Here is a 14847-nt window from a genome sequence, read left to right as displayed (position 1 = left end):
GATCAGATGATTAGAGAAGTTATGTGTCAAAAAATCAAAAAATCCCTTTCCAAAAGGCTACAAAAAAAAAAAAAAAAAAAAAAAAAAAAAAAAATTTCTACAGGCTAATATAGCGATAAAAACTCATGCTATTTTCATTATGCTGAATTTTAAATTACTGCGATTATTAGAGCTGTAAAGGTTTTTAGTTGCTGTTTAAATATTTTTATGCATTTTCTTAGATATTTTTAGCAACATGTTTTACAATTTTCTTTAAATAAGCGTCACAACAAATTTTTTTTTAGTGGTAATTAGTATCAGTCGACCACCACCAACTATAGGCTACCGCCGACCAAAACCAGCTATCATTGTCTGCCGTCATCAACCACAGGTTGCGGCGATCCCTGCTTGCAGTCATTGTAGTTTAAATATTGTTATTGTGTCCAATACATGTATATTATTTGTATTGTACCAGTGTAATTTTCAGTATGATACTATAACCACATTCTTGCGCGCTCCTATTCCGTGATTCTATCATTTTTCACAATTTTTTCTTATATATATGTCTGTTCAAATCTTCGTTAAGATATTAATAAAATATTACTTTACCGTCGTGAATTTTCCTACACATCATGATACTATAAGTCAATATTTGGAGCTCAATTTAACAAAATTTTAACCCAATTTTCCCTAAAAATTTCAGTTTAATTAATTATATTCATGTCATTATCGAAATACCAACCAAATATCACATCATTTTTTTAGATGACATATACTTGACGTAAAACGTTACCAACCATCGTAATGCGCGCGCGCCCACACACACACACACACACACACATATATATATATATATATATACACACACACACACATACACAAGCATTGATAAGGCATCAGATTTGTACTGTGATTCTGAAAGCTGGAAAAAGTAAATGAAGGAGCTTTTCTACAACAAAGTGCAGGAAAACAATAATAGATTCATGAACGTACGCTGCAGGTGAGGTTTTAAAACATTGTTTTCATGAAAGTGATCAAATAGGAACGGAAGAAGATTATTGTTATGAGGATTTTTATATTTATGGATTTATAAGTTATCATCTAAAATTAAATTATAAGTGAAATAGTGAAAAATATGTCCGGCCGATGAAACGGGAAAGAAAAAGTTTAAAATTTAATGGTTGAATCAAGTGGGGGTTTGGGCTGCTTGACATGATAAAAATTTAAATTAATTTAGTTTGATTTAAATGATATAATAATATAAATATGTGATTTTTTTTAGTGAATCCAGTAGGAAATATCATTTCATCAAAAAAAAAATCACAAGAGTGTGGCCAATAATTCTACTAAATCCGTAACACATATAGCTCACACAAAGCAAATAAAATCCTAAGAACCAGTAGCCAACATACAACTCACGCAAAAAGCTTAGAAACTATTGCTAGCACGAATAAAAAAGATATTCAAACAATCTTCTTTAAGCAATCAAGAAAGCTCCCAAGGAATTTAATTAGAAGAATCAATCACATGAGAATCCAATCCTTTTTCTCACAACCCAATAAGCACATTGATTTTCTTCTTAATGAATAAATGATCACTGGACCTGCATATAATTAAGCAAAGCAAAAATATTTTTCATATAAATAATCAAAAGCCAATGATGCTCCTTTTTCACATTACAATAATTCCACTGCTCCAAAGAAACAATTTCTATCACAATTTTATCCCAACCACATCTAACAATAAGGTACAAAGCAGTAATCAATGCCTCAACCTCTGCACAAATAGGAGAAGAAGCAATAAATGGTGCAGAAAATCACAATAGACAAGCAGCAGAATAGTTCCTGCACACACCTCTAATACCAACAAACAAATTATTCCAACTATCATTTGTATTGAAATTTAAAACAACATTCTTAGGCTTTTTCCACAATCAATTTAGTCACAAGTTTACAATTCCTAGGAATCATAATATTAAACTTATAAAAAATCTTCAGCAAATCCAAACTAACACATTTCTTAAACCTACATATCTTAGCATTTTAAAAATAAAAATTTTAATGTAAATAAAACAGGAGAATTTTAAAAATCATTTTACCAGCATGCTTACTATCATTTCTTGTAGTTCATAAGAGCCAAAATACCACAATCAGAATATAAACAAAAAACAAACCACTTGTATTATTCCAACACAAAATCAGTCCATCTATATACTGAACCGGATTCTTCTTCCACTTCCTGTCAAACAAAGAAAAGACCATATCCCAAACCTCCATAAAAAAGGAGCAATTGCAAAAAATATGATCAACCTCTTCCTCATGAATATTACATAAACGACACCAAGAAGGTAATCAAATACCTTTAAGTTTAAAAATATCATATGTAGGAATAATTTTATGAAGCAATCTCCAACATAAAAAGGATTGAGAATGTTTCACAAATGAGTTCCAAGCCCAATGCAAGTCAAGACCCTTAGAGTGAATAAGAGAATTGGCAAAAATAAATGAGGTAGAATTACTCAAATTACCTTTGAACTAAATACCATTCACCCCAACATTGATAGGAATTTTAGAAATCTAAAGAGAATCTTCTTCACTCATCAAATCAGAAAGTTCAAGAAGATCCCAATTATTATTAGACCACAGCTCCTTCAGATCATCTTAACCTCATGAGGACCACCATAAGAATCAGCTAAAGGTCCATCACCCAACCAATTGTCATACGAAAAGCTACATAAACCCTCTCCAATATCCCAAAAAAGAAACTTTTCTGTACAACTATAGAATTTTAACATTTCCTTCCAAACAAAAAAATCAGAAGAAGAACTACTAATGGCCAAAGGATGAATATAAATTTAATATGTGATAAATATATGATAAAAATAAACAGAATTTTAACATAAATAACATTTTTAATGGTTATAATTTAAAATTTAATGTAAATTTCGTCCAAAACATAATTGTATATATGTTATAATATATATATTAAAATAAAAAAAAATAGATATATAAATATAATAATAATATATAATATAAGCATAATTTATATGAACACTATAGTTTATAATAATTAATAAGAATGAAAATTTTATAATACAAAAAATTTTAAAAAATAATTTTTATTTATAATATTATTTTTATTTATATATATACATACCACTATGATTGTATATAAAAATTAATATATATACATACCACTATGATTGTATATACATACCAAAATAATTTTTATTTATAACCTTCAATTTTAGATTTTGGGTGCAATTGGTTTGGCCAACTTAAAAATCAAACCATTCTAGTTGATTGAGTGCTCACCCCTAAATCTAAGGTTTTTGAATTTCATATTTATATGTTTGACTTAACATAATTTTTATAATTAGATTTTAGTCGTTTAATTGAGAATTAAAGATAACTAAACTGATAATTCGAACCAAATGGTTCTATATAATCCAGATTGGCTCGACCAAAGATTCACATCAACTTACACCGGTCAAGATCAGAAATGATTCTTGAGGCTACCCTAGCTGACCATATGCTTGGTTCACGATTGAAAAGGTTGAGCTTGTCAGTTTGATCCAATTTCGAGAACATTAAATCAAATCATATAATACTTAGATAATCCATTTAGCCACATCATTATCTTTTCTCTTTTATCTACCATTAATTTTTAAACTATGTTGCATCAAATGGTTAGAAGGTAGGTGCATCAAAATTTAGGCAATCATAGTCATTAAAATAATTTCATGGAGAGATTAAAAATTAAATTTAGCTTTACAAGAAAATGGTGATGATATGTTGCAATGTTGGTATAAAACTTTCTAAATCTCTAAGAGCAATCCAACATGACAATTGTTTTATGAATTCAAGTCTTAAAGAAATTTAAAAATTTTCAAGTTTAGATTTGATCCATTAAGAAAAATACTACTAGTAAAATACAGTTTATATAATAAAATATTTATTTTTCTAAACCCTAAACCCTAATAGTTGTAGCCCATCTTAATGATATATAGACAGGTGTGGCCAATCAAAGATTAAAATGTTTAATTATCTCCTCAAACTTGGTTGAACTTGCTTAAAGTTATGAAGACTCATCATTCATTGTTGCTGGCTAGACTTTTATTTAAAGTGCCTTTTTTTTTTTTACAATTGATAGCACCCCTTCATAAATTGTGAGTAATGTGTCTTAATTACTTTGTTTACAATAATGTGGGATTTAATGTAATAAATGAGGCCAACATATGCTTGAATTATTTCCCTTATTAATGTGGAATAAAATCGAAAAGTAACAAGTTCTTAAAAAAAGACTCGAATTCCAACTTGGGATATACTCTTGGAAAAATGATGACTTTAACAGAGAATTTGCGGATGCATTCCTTAGATACTTTTCATCATTCATACAAATATTAAAGAAATATAACGTCATAAATTTCACGATGATCCAAATATGGGCTTCGGCTTGGGATTGGTCTTGAACCTCATATTTGATACACATAATGGCCCTATAGTGATCAAAATGCCCTTAAGATCGAATGGGCTATCATACATATAAATAGTTAAGAGAACGAAATTCATGGATATGAAATGTCGAAGGATCGCATAGTTAAATGGCAAAGACTATGGGATGTTCTAAAAATGAATGAAGTTGTTCGGAATGTTCTTTCTTTTTTTTAATTATTTGCCATTTGCATTCCACACAATTTTTATTTATTTACATATCTAACACCTAGAAATTCATATTTATAAGCACACCATTCAAATCTATGATATCATATATAAAAATTTGAAATTCACCATTTCATGCATAAATTTGTGATGCCAAAGTGTTACTAGCGTAAATATCAAACATTGGGTGCTATACATGTAAATACATATAGATTGTGCCGTATTCATTCAATACAGTTTAGGAGTTGGCGTTCGTTCGACAATGTCCCAAACCAACAAGCTCCGGCTTCGAAGGCAACAATCACTAGCTCCTAAATTAAAAACAAAAAAGGGTCCTTTCCCAAAGTAATAAATAGGAATTGGCAGCCCAAAATTTTCAGCAAGAAAAATCTTCAGGCCATTGAAAGCAAACATGACACAGAAATCATGCAGGCTCATCATCCAGCAAACGATGAGCCAGCGGCTGAGCATTTCCACATTAATAATTATTACAAATATTTACATATATACCACTCAATTCTTATGTAAGTGTTAGATATGTAAATACGTGGGAATTGGGTGGTATGTATGTAAATGTCCCATATAAATATTAAGAGTATACGAAATAAAGAAAAAAAGGTGGGTTTCTGTGTCAACATCAAAGCTTTAAAATCCAGAGGGTTCCCTCTGGCCACTATGCTGCGGGCCCTACGGCGTAATGAATGCGACGTGTTGGCCTATTCATTGAGGCAGGAAGCTGTTGGGCTTTAAACTGACTGGTGCGCCATAGATTTTTCACATCATTAGGCTGTGTAATTAAAGTGCCAGCTCGCCTTCTTTATGACTGAAGACTTCTACTGCTCCATGCTCATCATTTGAATCACTCGCGGGTTGCTCCAGATATTATAAGAACTGAGCTGACGCAGTTGTTCTGATTTCTGTGAATGTAAGCATTATGTTAGGTTGGCTATAATTGTTATGGGAAATAATAATTCCTGTCTCTATTTGGACATGCAGATCTCTCCATCTTGTGCAGGAGACGTTTGTTTGATTTTCTTTTGGGGCTTTTACATGCATACCATTTGATTCTTATGTGTTTATATATCTAAGCCTTAGAAATTTTTAGGTTTATAGCACCCAATTATTTCATATCATATAGAAATACAACTAGTTTAATTTTTAAAAAGTTAATATATTTATGTAAAAGTTGTAACTTAGGTGTTAGATACATAAGAATTGAGTGATATGTATATAAATCTTTGTTTTATCATATTTTTTACAACCAAAAACCCAAAAAGAAATGGGAAGAATTACATACATACCACTTAATTCTTATGTACTTACATATCTAACACCTAACCTTCAATTTTTACACGCATGTCATCTTATCTATGCATAAAAATGTGCATTTCCTTTTTTTAAAATTAAAATAGTGATAATTTTGATGTAATGCAAATGATTGGGATGGTATAAATATAAAAATTAAAATTTAGGTGTTAGATGCGTAAATAAATAGGAATTGGGTGGTATGTAAATGCCACGGAGATATAAAAAGAGAGAAATTGCAGGGCACCCAAAAGGCGGAGAAATTATTGCGTACGAACATCGCATGCATCTCTACATGCGGTGTCCGATCCTGACCGTAGATCATAGTGATCTACGGTCAGAATTATTTCCGCTTTTTTTTTAAAAAAAAAATTTAGGTGGAGCCCACCGAAATATATTGAGACCGTAGATCAGGTGATTTACGGTCCGGATCAGACACCGCACGTCTGATCCGTGTGGAATAATTTTTCCAAAAGGCGGAGTACAAATTAAGAGAAAAATTGGGTCAATACATCGTGACTGAATTCTTGTCCAAATGAACCACAAAAACTAATACGCAATGAAATAAAGCGTTTTCAATTTTTGGACAACAGACCTAAAATGACAACATGTTATCAGTGCTACAGTAAAGCAGCAAGGCAATAAGAAATTCGCGTATAATCAACAAAAAAAATTGTCTCATAAGGAAACAAAAAATCGTGAAGATTACATACAATAATCATACAGATTATAAATGACAACAATTGCTGTGAAATCAACAATGTATTAAAATACAAAATCTCTTTTTGTCATGTTGCACATCAAACATTTCACATGTATTAAATCTTAGGGGTATTCACATACGTATACCAACTAATTCATAATACATATTGACATACCTAAAACCTAAACTTTACTTTTTTACATTTATACCACCCAAACAAGCCTTTCATATCACATGCAAAAGATTGCTATTTTAATTTTTAAAAAGTGAACGTTTGCATGCATAGGTAAGGCGGTGTATAGGTAAAAATTGAAGTTCAGGTAATAGATATGTAAATACATGAGAGGATTTGATTGGTAAGTATGCAAATCTTCCAAAATTTTACAGCTCATCCCAACAAAGCATTACCTAACTCAGGGTTACGGCAGAAATAAAAATCAACTATTAAAGATACAAAAAGTAAGGTCGTTGAATTATCACTTTATATACATGTACATGCAAACAAGTAACCACCTGATAATTGACTTCCCATCACACTTGCTGGCAGATGGCTTTCCGGTAGAGGGCTCAGCACCAGCAAGGTTGAATAAGTACAGAGGTGTTTATTGATATATATATATATATATTTTTAACTACATACAAAAGGTTAAAAGTGCAATACTCACTGTTTACAATTTTACAACCACTCCAGTCATCAGGCAAGGAAGCCCCATCATTCCCATCTGATCAGCCTCAAGAGAGCAGCTCTCGACTCCTCGCTTCTTATCATCGTGACATCGAAGCCAGAGACATGAAAGCCTCGCAATGGCTGCTTGACTGGCAAACTGCATCCTGTAAACTAAGCTCAGTTCTGCCCATAGGTTGCTGCTGTTTCCATCATATCCATCGAGATCAGATTTTGATACCATAACAAAGGAGCTGTCTTCGAAAGTTGAGAGGTGTGGGGTGGTGGCCGTGAGGGCTAATGGAGGTGGTAACGAATTGTCGAAATTTTGGAAATTGTTATTTTTTTCTACAGCAAGATGGTAGTATTTTTGTACAGCCTGACAAAACAGCAGATGTTAGATAAAACTTTTCTTAAATTAAAAAAAGAAAAATTGTTCGCCAATACAAACAAGGACACACGAGCACCATGCGGGTAAGGACACAATTATTTTTGAAAACATAGAACATGAACACATGTCATTGACACGCATTGATACACACACACAATAACAACAACAACAACAAGCCACAACAAGCCTTTATCCCACTAAACAACAAGCCTTTATCCCACTAAATGGGTTCAGCTACATGAATCCTTTTTCTCCATTGTGTCCTATTGAGAGCCATATTTTCATTTAATTCTAGTAGATTAAGATAATTTTTTAAATAATATGTCCAAATGTTTTTAGGTCTATCTCTATCTTTCTTAACATAAGTCGAATCTAAAAAAACTACTCTTCTAACCGGATCATCAGATGGTCGACGTCGACGTTTAATGTGTCCAAATCATCTAAGACAACTCTCGCTAATCTTCCCCGCCACTAGAGCTACACCAACCCTATCACAGATATATTCATTTTGCATTTTATCTCAAAATGTCAAGCCACTCAAGCACCTAAGCATTCTCATCTCAACACTTATCTTTGTTCTATGCTTCTCTTTTAAAGGCCAACATTTTGTGCCATAGAGCATTGCAAGTCTCACCACCATCTTACAAAATTTTCAATTCCGTCTAAGTGGTACTTTTCTGTCAGACAATAGACCCGATACATTCCTCCACTTCAACCAATTTGAATTCTACTAATAACATCCCCATTTATATCAGCATCACTTTGAAGAATAAACGCAAAATATTTAAAACATTCACACCTTTTAATGATTTGATCACCCATAATTACAGCTCTGTCACTATAGCTACTACTACTAAAATTATATTTCATGTATTTAGTTTTAGTTCTACTCATACGAAGGCCGTAGCAGTAGTAATAATAATAATAATAATAATAATAATAAATTTTAAAATAATACATATTTATGCATAAATTAAACAAACAAAGCAAATAAGATGAACCTAACATTATTAATATGAAAGATAATGATATTTAAGAATAAAAAATAGAAATAAATATCATGTTATTCATAAATTAAAATAGTAGACAAAAACTAATAAAAAATTATCAAAATCATTAAGCATAACAACATATCATAAATAATCAAATTTTAATAAAATATAAACATCATCATTTGGTACAACATAAATCATTAAAATCTTACATTTTATTATGCATTTTGTTACTATTTATAAAATTTGAATATTATTTTGAAAGACGTGCGTGGGACAAGTGCCCAAAATTATTTTTCTTAGTTTTAGTTGGATGCATGACAAAATTGTCATACAAGCATTCGTATATGATGTGTGTAGGACAGTACACGCCTATCTATATGGATATGTTCGTGCATCATAAATCTTATCGTTTAGTTCTTGCCTCAAAGAAGAATAATACCTCAATATCTAATTGCACAATTTTATGTCTTGACTGTTTGGTAATGTGGAGATCCAGTCCACCACAATTTAATTAGCATCCTAATTATGAATCTCACCTACCGCTCACCTACTTTCTCACCTACCGCTCACCTACCACATCCCACCTACCGCTCATCTAGCTTCCACCTACCGCTCTCATAGTTTCTATAAATAGCCTCTTTTGGCTTAAAGGAGATGTCAAGCCACAAGCCAAGTAAGGTCAAGCCAAGTCCTCTTGAGAGCTAAGAGAAAGAGAGGAAGAGAGAGAGAGAGGAAGGGAGAGAAGAAAAAATAGATTTTCTTGTAAACACTGAGACGCTCGACGGAGTAATTCCTCAAAAAAATAAAATTCTCTGTAGCTCCATGGACGTAGACAAATTTGTCAAACCACTTAAATCTGTATGTCGCTCTAGTATTTTTTTCTGCATGCAATTTTACTCGTTCTATTTTTCTCTTTTTTCCCGTCGTTTTTCACAACAACTGGTATCAGAGCTTGAGTTCGAATCTAAGGAAGAACGATGGGCGGAGATGAAGTGATGACATTGAGGATCGAGAAGTTCAATGACACAGATTTTGCTTACTGAAGGATGCAGATAGATGACTACCTCTATGGAAATAAACTTGATCTTCTGTTACTGGGAAAGCGACCAGAAAAGATGAACGAGGTAGAATGAAATCTGTTGGATCGACAGGTGCTTGGAGTTATACAATTAACCCTGTCGAAATCGGTTGCCCACAACATCATCAAGTAGAGGACTACTGCAGATCTCATGACGGCTTTATCAGGTATGTATGAAAAGCCATTGGCGAATAACAAGATGCATCTGATGAAAAAGTTATTCAACTTGAAGATGGCAGAAGATGTGTCTGTTGCTCAACACCTAAATGATTTCAACACTATCACAAATCAGTTGTCGTCTGTTGAAATTGATTTTGATGATGAGATACGTGCGCTGATATTGTTGGATCAAATAGTTGAGTTGAGAAGCCATGAGGATGACAGTTAGTAATTCTGCATGTAAATCTAAACTGAAATATGATGATATTCGTGATTTGATTTTGGCTGAGGAGGTGCACATGAAGGATTTTGGCGAGGCCTCGTGTTTAATTTCGGCGTTGAATGTTGATTCCAGGGAGAGATCACATGACAGGAACTCAAATAGAGGAAAATCAAAATCAAAGACTGGTCAGCAGACAACCTGCTAGAATTGTGGCAAGGCTGACCACATAAAAATGAATTGCATAAATCCTAAGAAGGAGGATGATGATGCTAATATTGTAACTAAAGAAATATAAGATACACTATTTCTGGCAGTTCATAGTTTTGTTAATGACTGGATACTGGATTCAGGAGCTCCCTTCCATACATGTTGTCGTTGGGAGTTGATGCAAAATTATGTTGCAGACAACTTTGGGAAGACATATCTGATTGATGAAAAAACTCTAAACGTGGTGGGGATGGGAGACGTTGATATTACACTCCCTAACAAAAGCAAATGGACTATGCAAATGGTCAGACACGTTCCTGAGTTGAAGCAAAACTTTATCTTTGTTGGGCAGCTCAATAATGGTGGTCATTCGGTAGTGTTCTCAAATAGCACCTGGAAAGTTACCAAAGGAGCATTAGTACTGGTTAGGGTTAAGAAAACTGACACATTATATATTACTACAAGTTTACTCAGGCGAGAAACATTAGTCAAAGATGCATTATGGGGAAGCAAAAAAAGATCAATTTCTTGAAAAGTGGTAAAGCGCCAAAGGCAGGAAAATCGACCTTTGTACAGACACATGATGAAGAACCACAAAGTTATGAAGAAATTTTGCAAGATGAGAATTTAAGCTAATGGAAGCTGACCAAGAAGAAGGAGACGGATTCCCTGCCAGGGAATCAGACTTGGGAGCTGGCAGAACTTTCACCAAGGAACAAGACATTACACAACAAGTGAGTGTACCGGGTGAAGACTATATTTGGTGGCAGTAAGAGGTATAAGGCTGGACTTGTTGAAAAGAGCTTTCAGTAGGGGCAGGATATTGCTCACGCAGTGAGAGTTGTAAGCAGATACAGGAGTAACCCATAAAAGAGCTTGGTGGTAAAATGTTGCGTTGACGGTAATATGTCAACTGAAGGTGTTACTCGTGAGAAGCTGAAGTTGTGCTAAACTTCACCTGGTCTTCTGGCATAAAGATAAGGGTTTCGAGTTGCAGAGGTGAAGGATATCATGTTTGAGGAAAAAATCGGTACAACTAGTAGATGATGCAGCCAGTAGGTGATGCAGTCAGTGTCCCAGTCTCCAAGTGGGAGACTTGTTGAGTAATGTGGAGACCCAATCCACCACAATTTAATTAGTCTCTTAAATAAGAATCTCACCTACCGCCCACCTACCACATCCCACCTACCGGTTACCTACCTCCCACCTACAGCTCTCATGGTTTCTATAAATAGCCCTTTTGGCTTAAAAGAGATACAAAGTCACAAGTCAAGCAAGGTCAAGCCAAGTCCTGTTGAGAGCTAAGAGAAAGAGAGGATGAGAGAGAGAGAGAGTAAAGAAGAGAAGAAAATAGAGATTTTCTTGTAAACGTCGAGACACTCGACGGTGTAATTCTTCGAACAAATAAAATCCACTGCAGCTCGTGGACGTAGGCAAATTTGCCGAACCACGTAAATCTGTGTGTTGCTCTGGTATTTTTTTCTACTTGCAATTTTACTCGTTCCATTTTTCGCATTATTGGCGTCATTTTTCACAACATTTACGAGGGGCTGAAAAAGAAAAATGTAGGGAGGCGTTGTCTCTTTCATCTTAACCAGAAGAGAAACAGTGCTATTATTATCCGTGGAAGGAAAATTATGAGCCTTTCAGGTAAACTATTGTGCAATCACACACAACATATAGAAATCAAACTCTTCGAAGTATAAGAATGGTCGATCAGTCGTTGTACAGTAAATAAATGGGAGGTAAGAGCGCAGCACTATTCGACAAAATTAGAACTATACACTCCAGAGAAGAAAGTCATTCATGGCTGGCTTCTTCTTCCGTAACCAATAAATCATATAACATCATATTTAATCGAAGAACGCTTCTATTTTTCTTTTAATAAAGATCAATTTGGCGTTCCCATAAGTAATCCTACTATTTTTTTCAAGAGAATCAAAACTTTTAGATTGGACGTGCTAACAGAATACCTAAACATGCTATCATTTGAGCACGCCAAGAACCCAAAAAATACATACGAATTCCTCGTAAACAAAATAAGTCAACTAAAGATAAATCAAAATAAAGCATCAAATATAATAATCTTCCAAAAATCAAACAGATCCTTCTGTGAACCAGGAAAAAAAGAGTAATTTATGTGCGTAGCACACAGTTCTTAAGTATTTATATACCTCACACCTAAACTTTCATATTTACATACATAACACTTTGGTGCTAATTTCTGTGCTATGTGATTAAATATGAAAGCTTAGGTGTGAGATATGTAAATACATAAGAATTGTGAGCTATGGATGTAAATACCCCAAAAAAGAAAAAAATAAAAATAGCGAATAAAACAGATGAAGATACCTGCCACTGTGAAGAAGCCAAGAGAACCCTCGGTCTAATCACTCTAACATGCTCATATGCTGCACTAGGTGTCATCCGCCTGTATTTTACCTACATTATGAAAGCACATTACCAAGCATCCACCTATAATAATTATATCCTTAGAAAAAAAAAATTTATTTAATAACATACCAGGTAGCAGAGAACAATAGTTGTGCTGCGCCCACGCCCAGCTTTGCAGTGAACGTAAGTAGTTTTTCCACGAGATACATTCCCTTCAAGCGTAAGAATAACATAGTTAAAATGAAGTCCAAGCTTCTAATGAGCTTTCAAAAGAATGCTATTCACTTTGATTGGTTTGTGCATTCAACATCAAAAGAAGAAATATCGGGGGATTGAAGTAATACGATGATAAGCAACCATGAAAAAATTCAAATTTGACTTAAATGATAAGATTTAGGATTATTTAAAGTTTTAAAACCAAAAACTATCTTAAAATGACCCAAGGCAGTGTTTAGAATCAATTGTTCTGTTTTTTTTTTTTTCTTTTGCTTTAAAAAAAAATGTTTGTTTATTAATTTCTATTTGTTTTAGGGGCATTTATATAAATACCACCCAATTCCGATGTATTTAGATATCTAACATCTAAACTTGGCTTTTTTATATTTATATAAAGTTTTCATACTGAATAAAAAATACACAATTTTAACATTTAAAAAGTGAAATACACCTTTTCATCCATATACATGTAGGGTGGTCTGCATGTATAAATTGAAGTTTAGGCGTAAGATATGTAAATACATATAAATTGAGTGGTATGCATGTAAATCTTCCTTGTTTTTATTAATTTTGTTTAAATTGATTCGAATTAACTTTTAAAAGCCTGAAAAAATTTTTGATCTATTTGCTGTGTTTTTAAAATAATTTTTACGAACGGATGCAGGTAACAAAATTAGTTCATGAAACTAATGAAACTAACATTATGATAGAATCTTGAAATATAGTTACTCTCAATGATAAATTAATGGAATTAATTGATACAGTTGATATTATGATTCATAGAAATATTAATATCTTATGTATTCAAGTAACTAAATGGGTTGGAAAAAAAGCTAAAGAGATTGATAACTTAAGTTTTAAACTTTGGTATTCTGGTAAGAGTCACATTAGAAATGGTGTATGTGTAATTATAGATAAGAGTTTGAAAGATGATGTTGTAAAAATTAATAGAGTTGGAGATAGAATTATAGCCCTTAAGATTATCATTGATACTGAGATTTTTAATATTATAAGTGTTTATGCTCCTTAAGTAGGTTTAGATATAGGGTCTAAAGATAAATTTTGAAATGACTGAGAAGACTTAATGCAAATGATACCTCTTGAAGAAAGAATTTTTATTCGAGAAGTTTTAAATGGACATGTCGGTAGAGTGGTAGAAAAATTCAAAAATATTCGTGGTGGCTACGATTTTGGAGTGATTAATGAAGAAGATGGAGCTATTTTAGATTTTGCTTTAGCGTGTGATTTTGTTAATACTACTACTTCATTCAAGAAAAGAGATGAGCATTTTATTACTTATAAGAATAGATCTAATAAAAAACAAATTGATTATTTCTTATGAGAAGAAGAGATCGTTGATATTGTAAAGATTGTAAGGTCATTCCAAGTGAGGATTTAAGTACCCAACATCGTTTATTAATTCTAAATTTAAGGATGAAGAGTTGTAAACTAAAGAATACTAGGACTCATCATCGTAGAATTAGATGGGAGAATCTAAAAGATACAAATAAAATTATTTTTATGAGAAAAATTCAAGATTTCAAAATTTGGGATGTTCATGAGAAACAAATATTATATGGGATAAAGTAACAAATACTATTAAACAAGTAGTAAAAGATGCACTTGGATTATCAAAAGAAAAAAGTTTATATAAATAAAAATAGTTGGTGTTGGAATAATAATGTGCAAGAAAAGAAAAAATATAAGAAGTTATGTTATAAAAATTGGTTTAAATATAAAAGCTTAGAGAACTAGGAAAAATATCAAACGGCCAGCACAAAATCTAAAAGAACAATCTGTGATGCTAAAAAATCTTCTTTTAATGATCTTTATAATAGATTATATATTAAGGGGGTGAAAAATATATGTATA

At 32.6% G+C, this 14847-nt stretch overlaps 1 protein-coding gene across 2 annotated transcripts in view; it reads right to left on the bottom strand.

Annotated features, from left to right (window-relative positions):
* Positions 1 to 7067: 7067 nt before the first annotated feature.
* LOC110032776 (putative dual specificity protein phosphatase DSP8) overlaps positions 7068 to 14847 on the bottom strand; it is a 28283-nt gene continuing 20503 nt past the window's right edge. For both annotated transcript variants that reach the window (XM_020736528.1, XM_020736527.1), the window contains 3 exons: positions 12889 to 12971; positions 12718 to 12807; positions 7068 to 7691 (listed from right to left, as the gene is read on the bottom strand). In XM_020736528.1, coding sequence (XP_020592187.1) covers positions 7317 to 7691; positions 12718 to 12807; positions 12889 to 12971 — 548 coding nt within the window. In that variant the 3' untranslated portion in view covers positions 7068 to 7316. The remainder of the gene's footprint in view (positions 7692 to 12717; positions 12808 to 12888; positions 12972 to 14847) is intronic.

The sequence above is a fragment of the Phalaenopsis equestris genome, unplaced genomic scaffold (genome assembly GCF_001263595.1).
Source record: "Phalaenopsis equestris unplaced genomic scaffold, ASM126359v1 Scaffold001027, whole genome shotgun sequence".
NCBI classification, from domain to species: Eukaryota; Viridiplantae; Streptophyta; class Magnoliopsida; order Asparagales; family Orchidaceae; genus Phalaenopsis; species Phalaenopsis equestris.
Note: the sequence above shows the minus strand (reverse complement) of the source record. Positions and strands in the feature narration are given on the sequence as shown.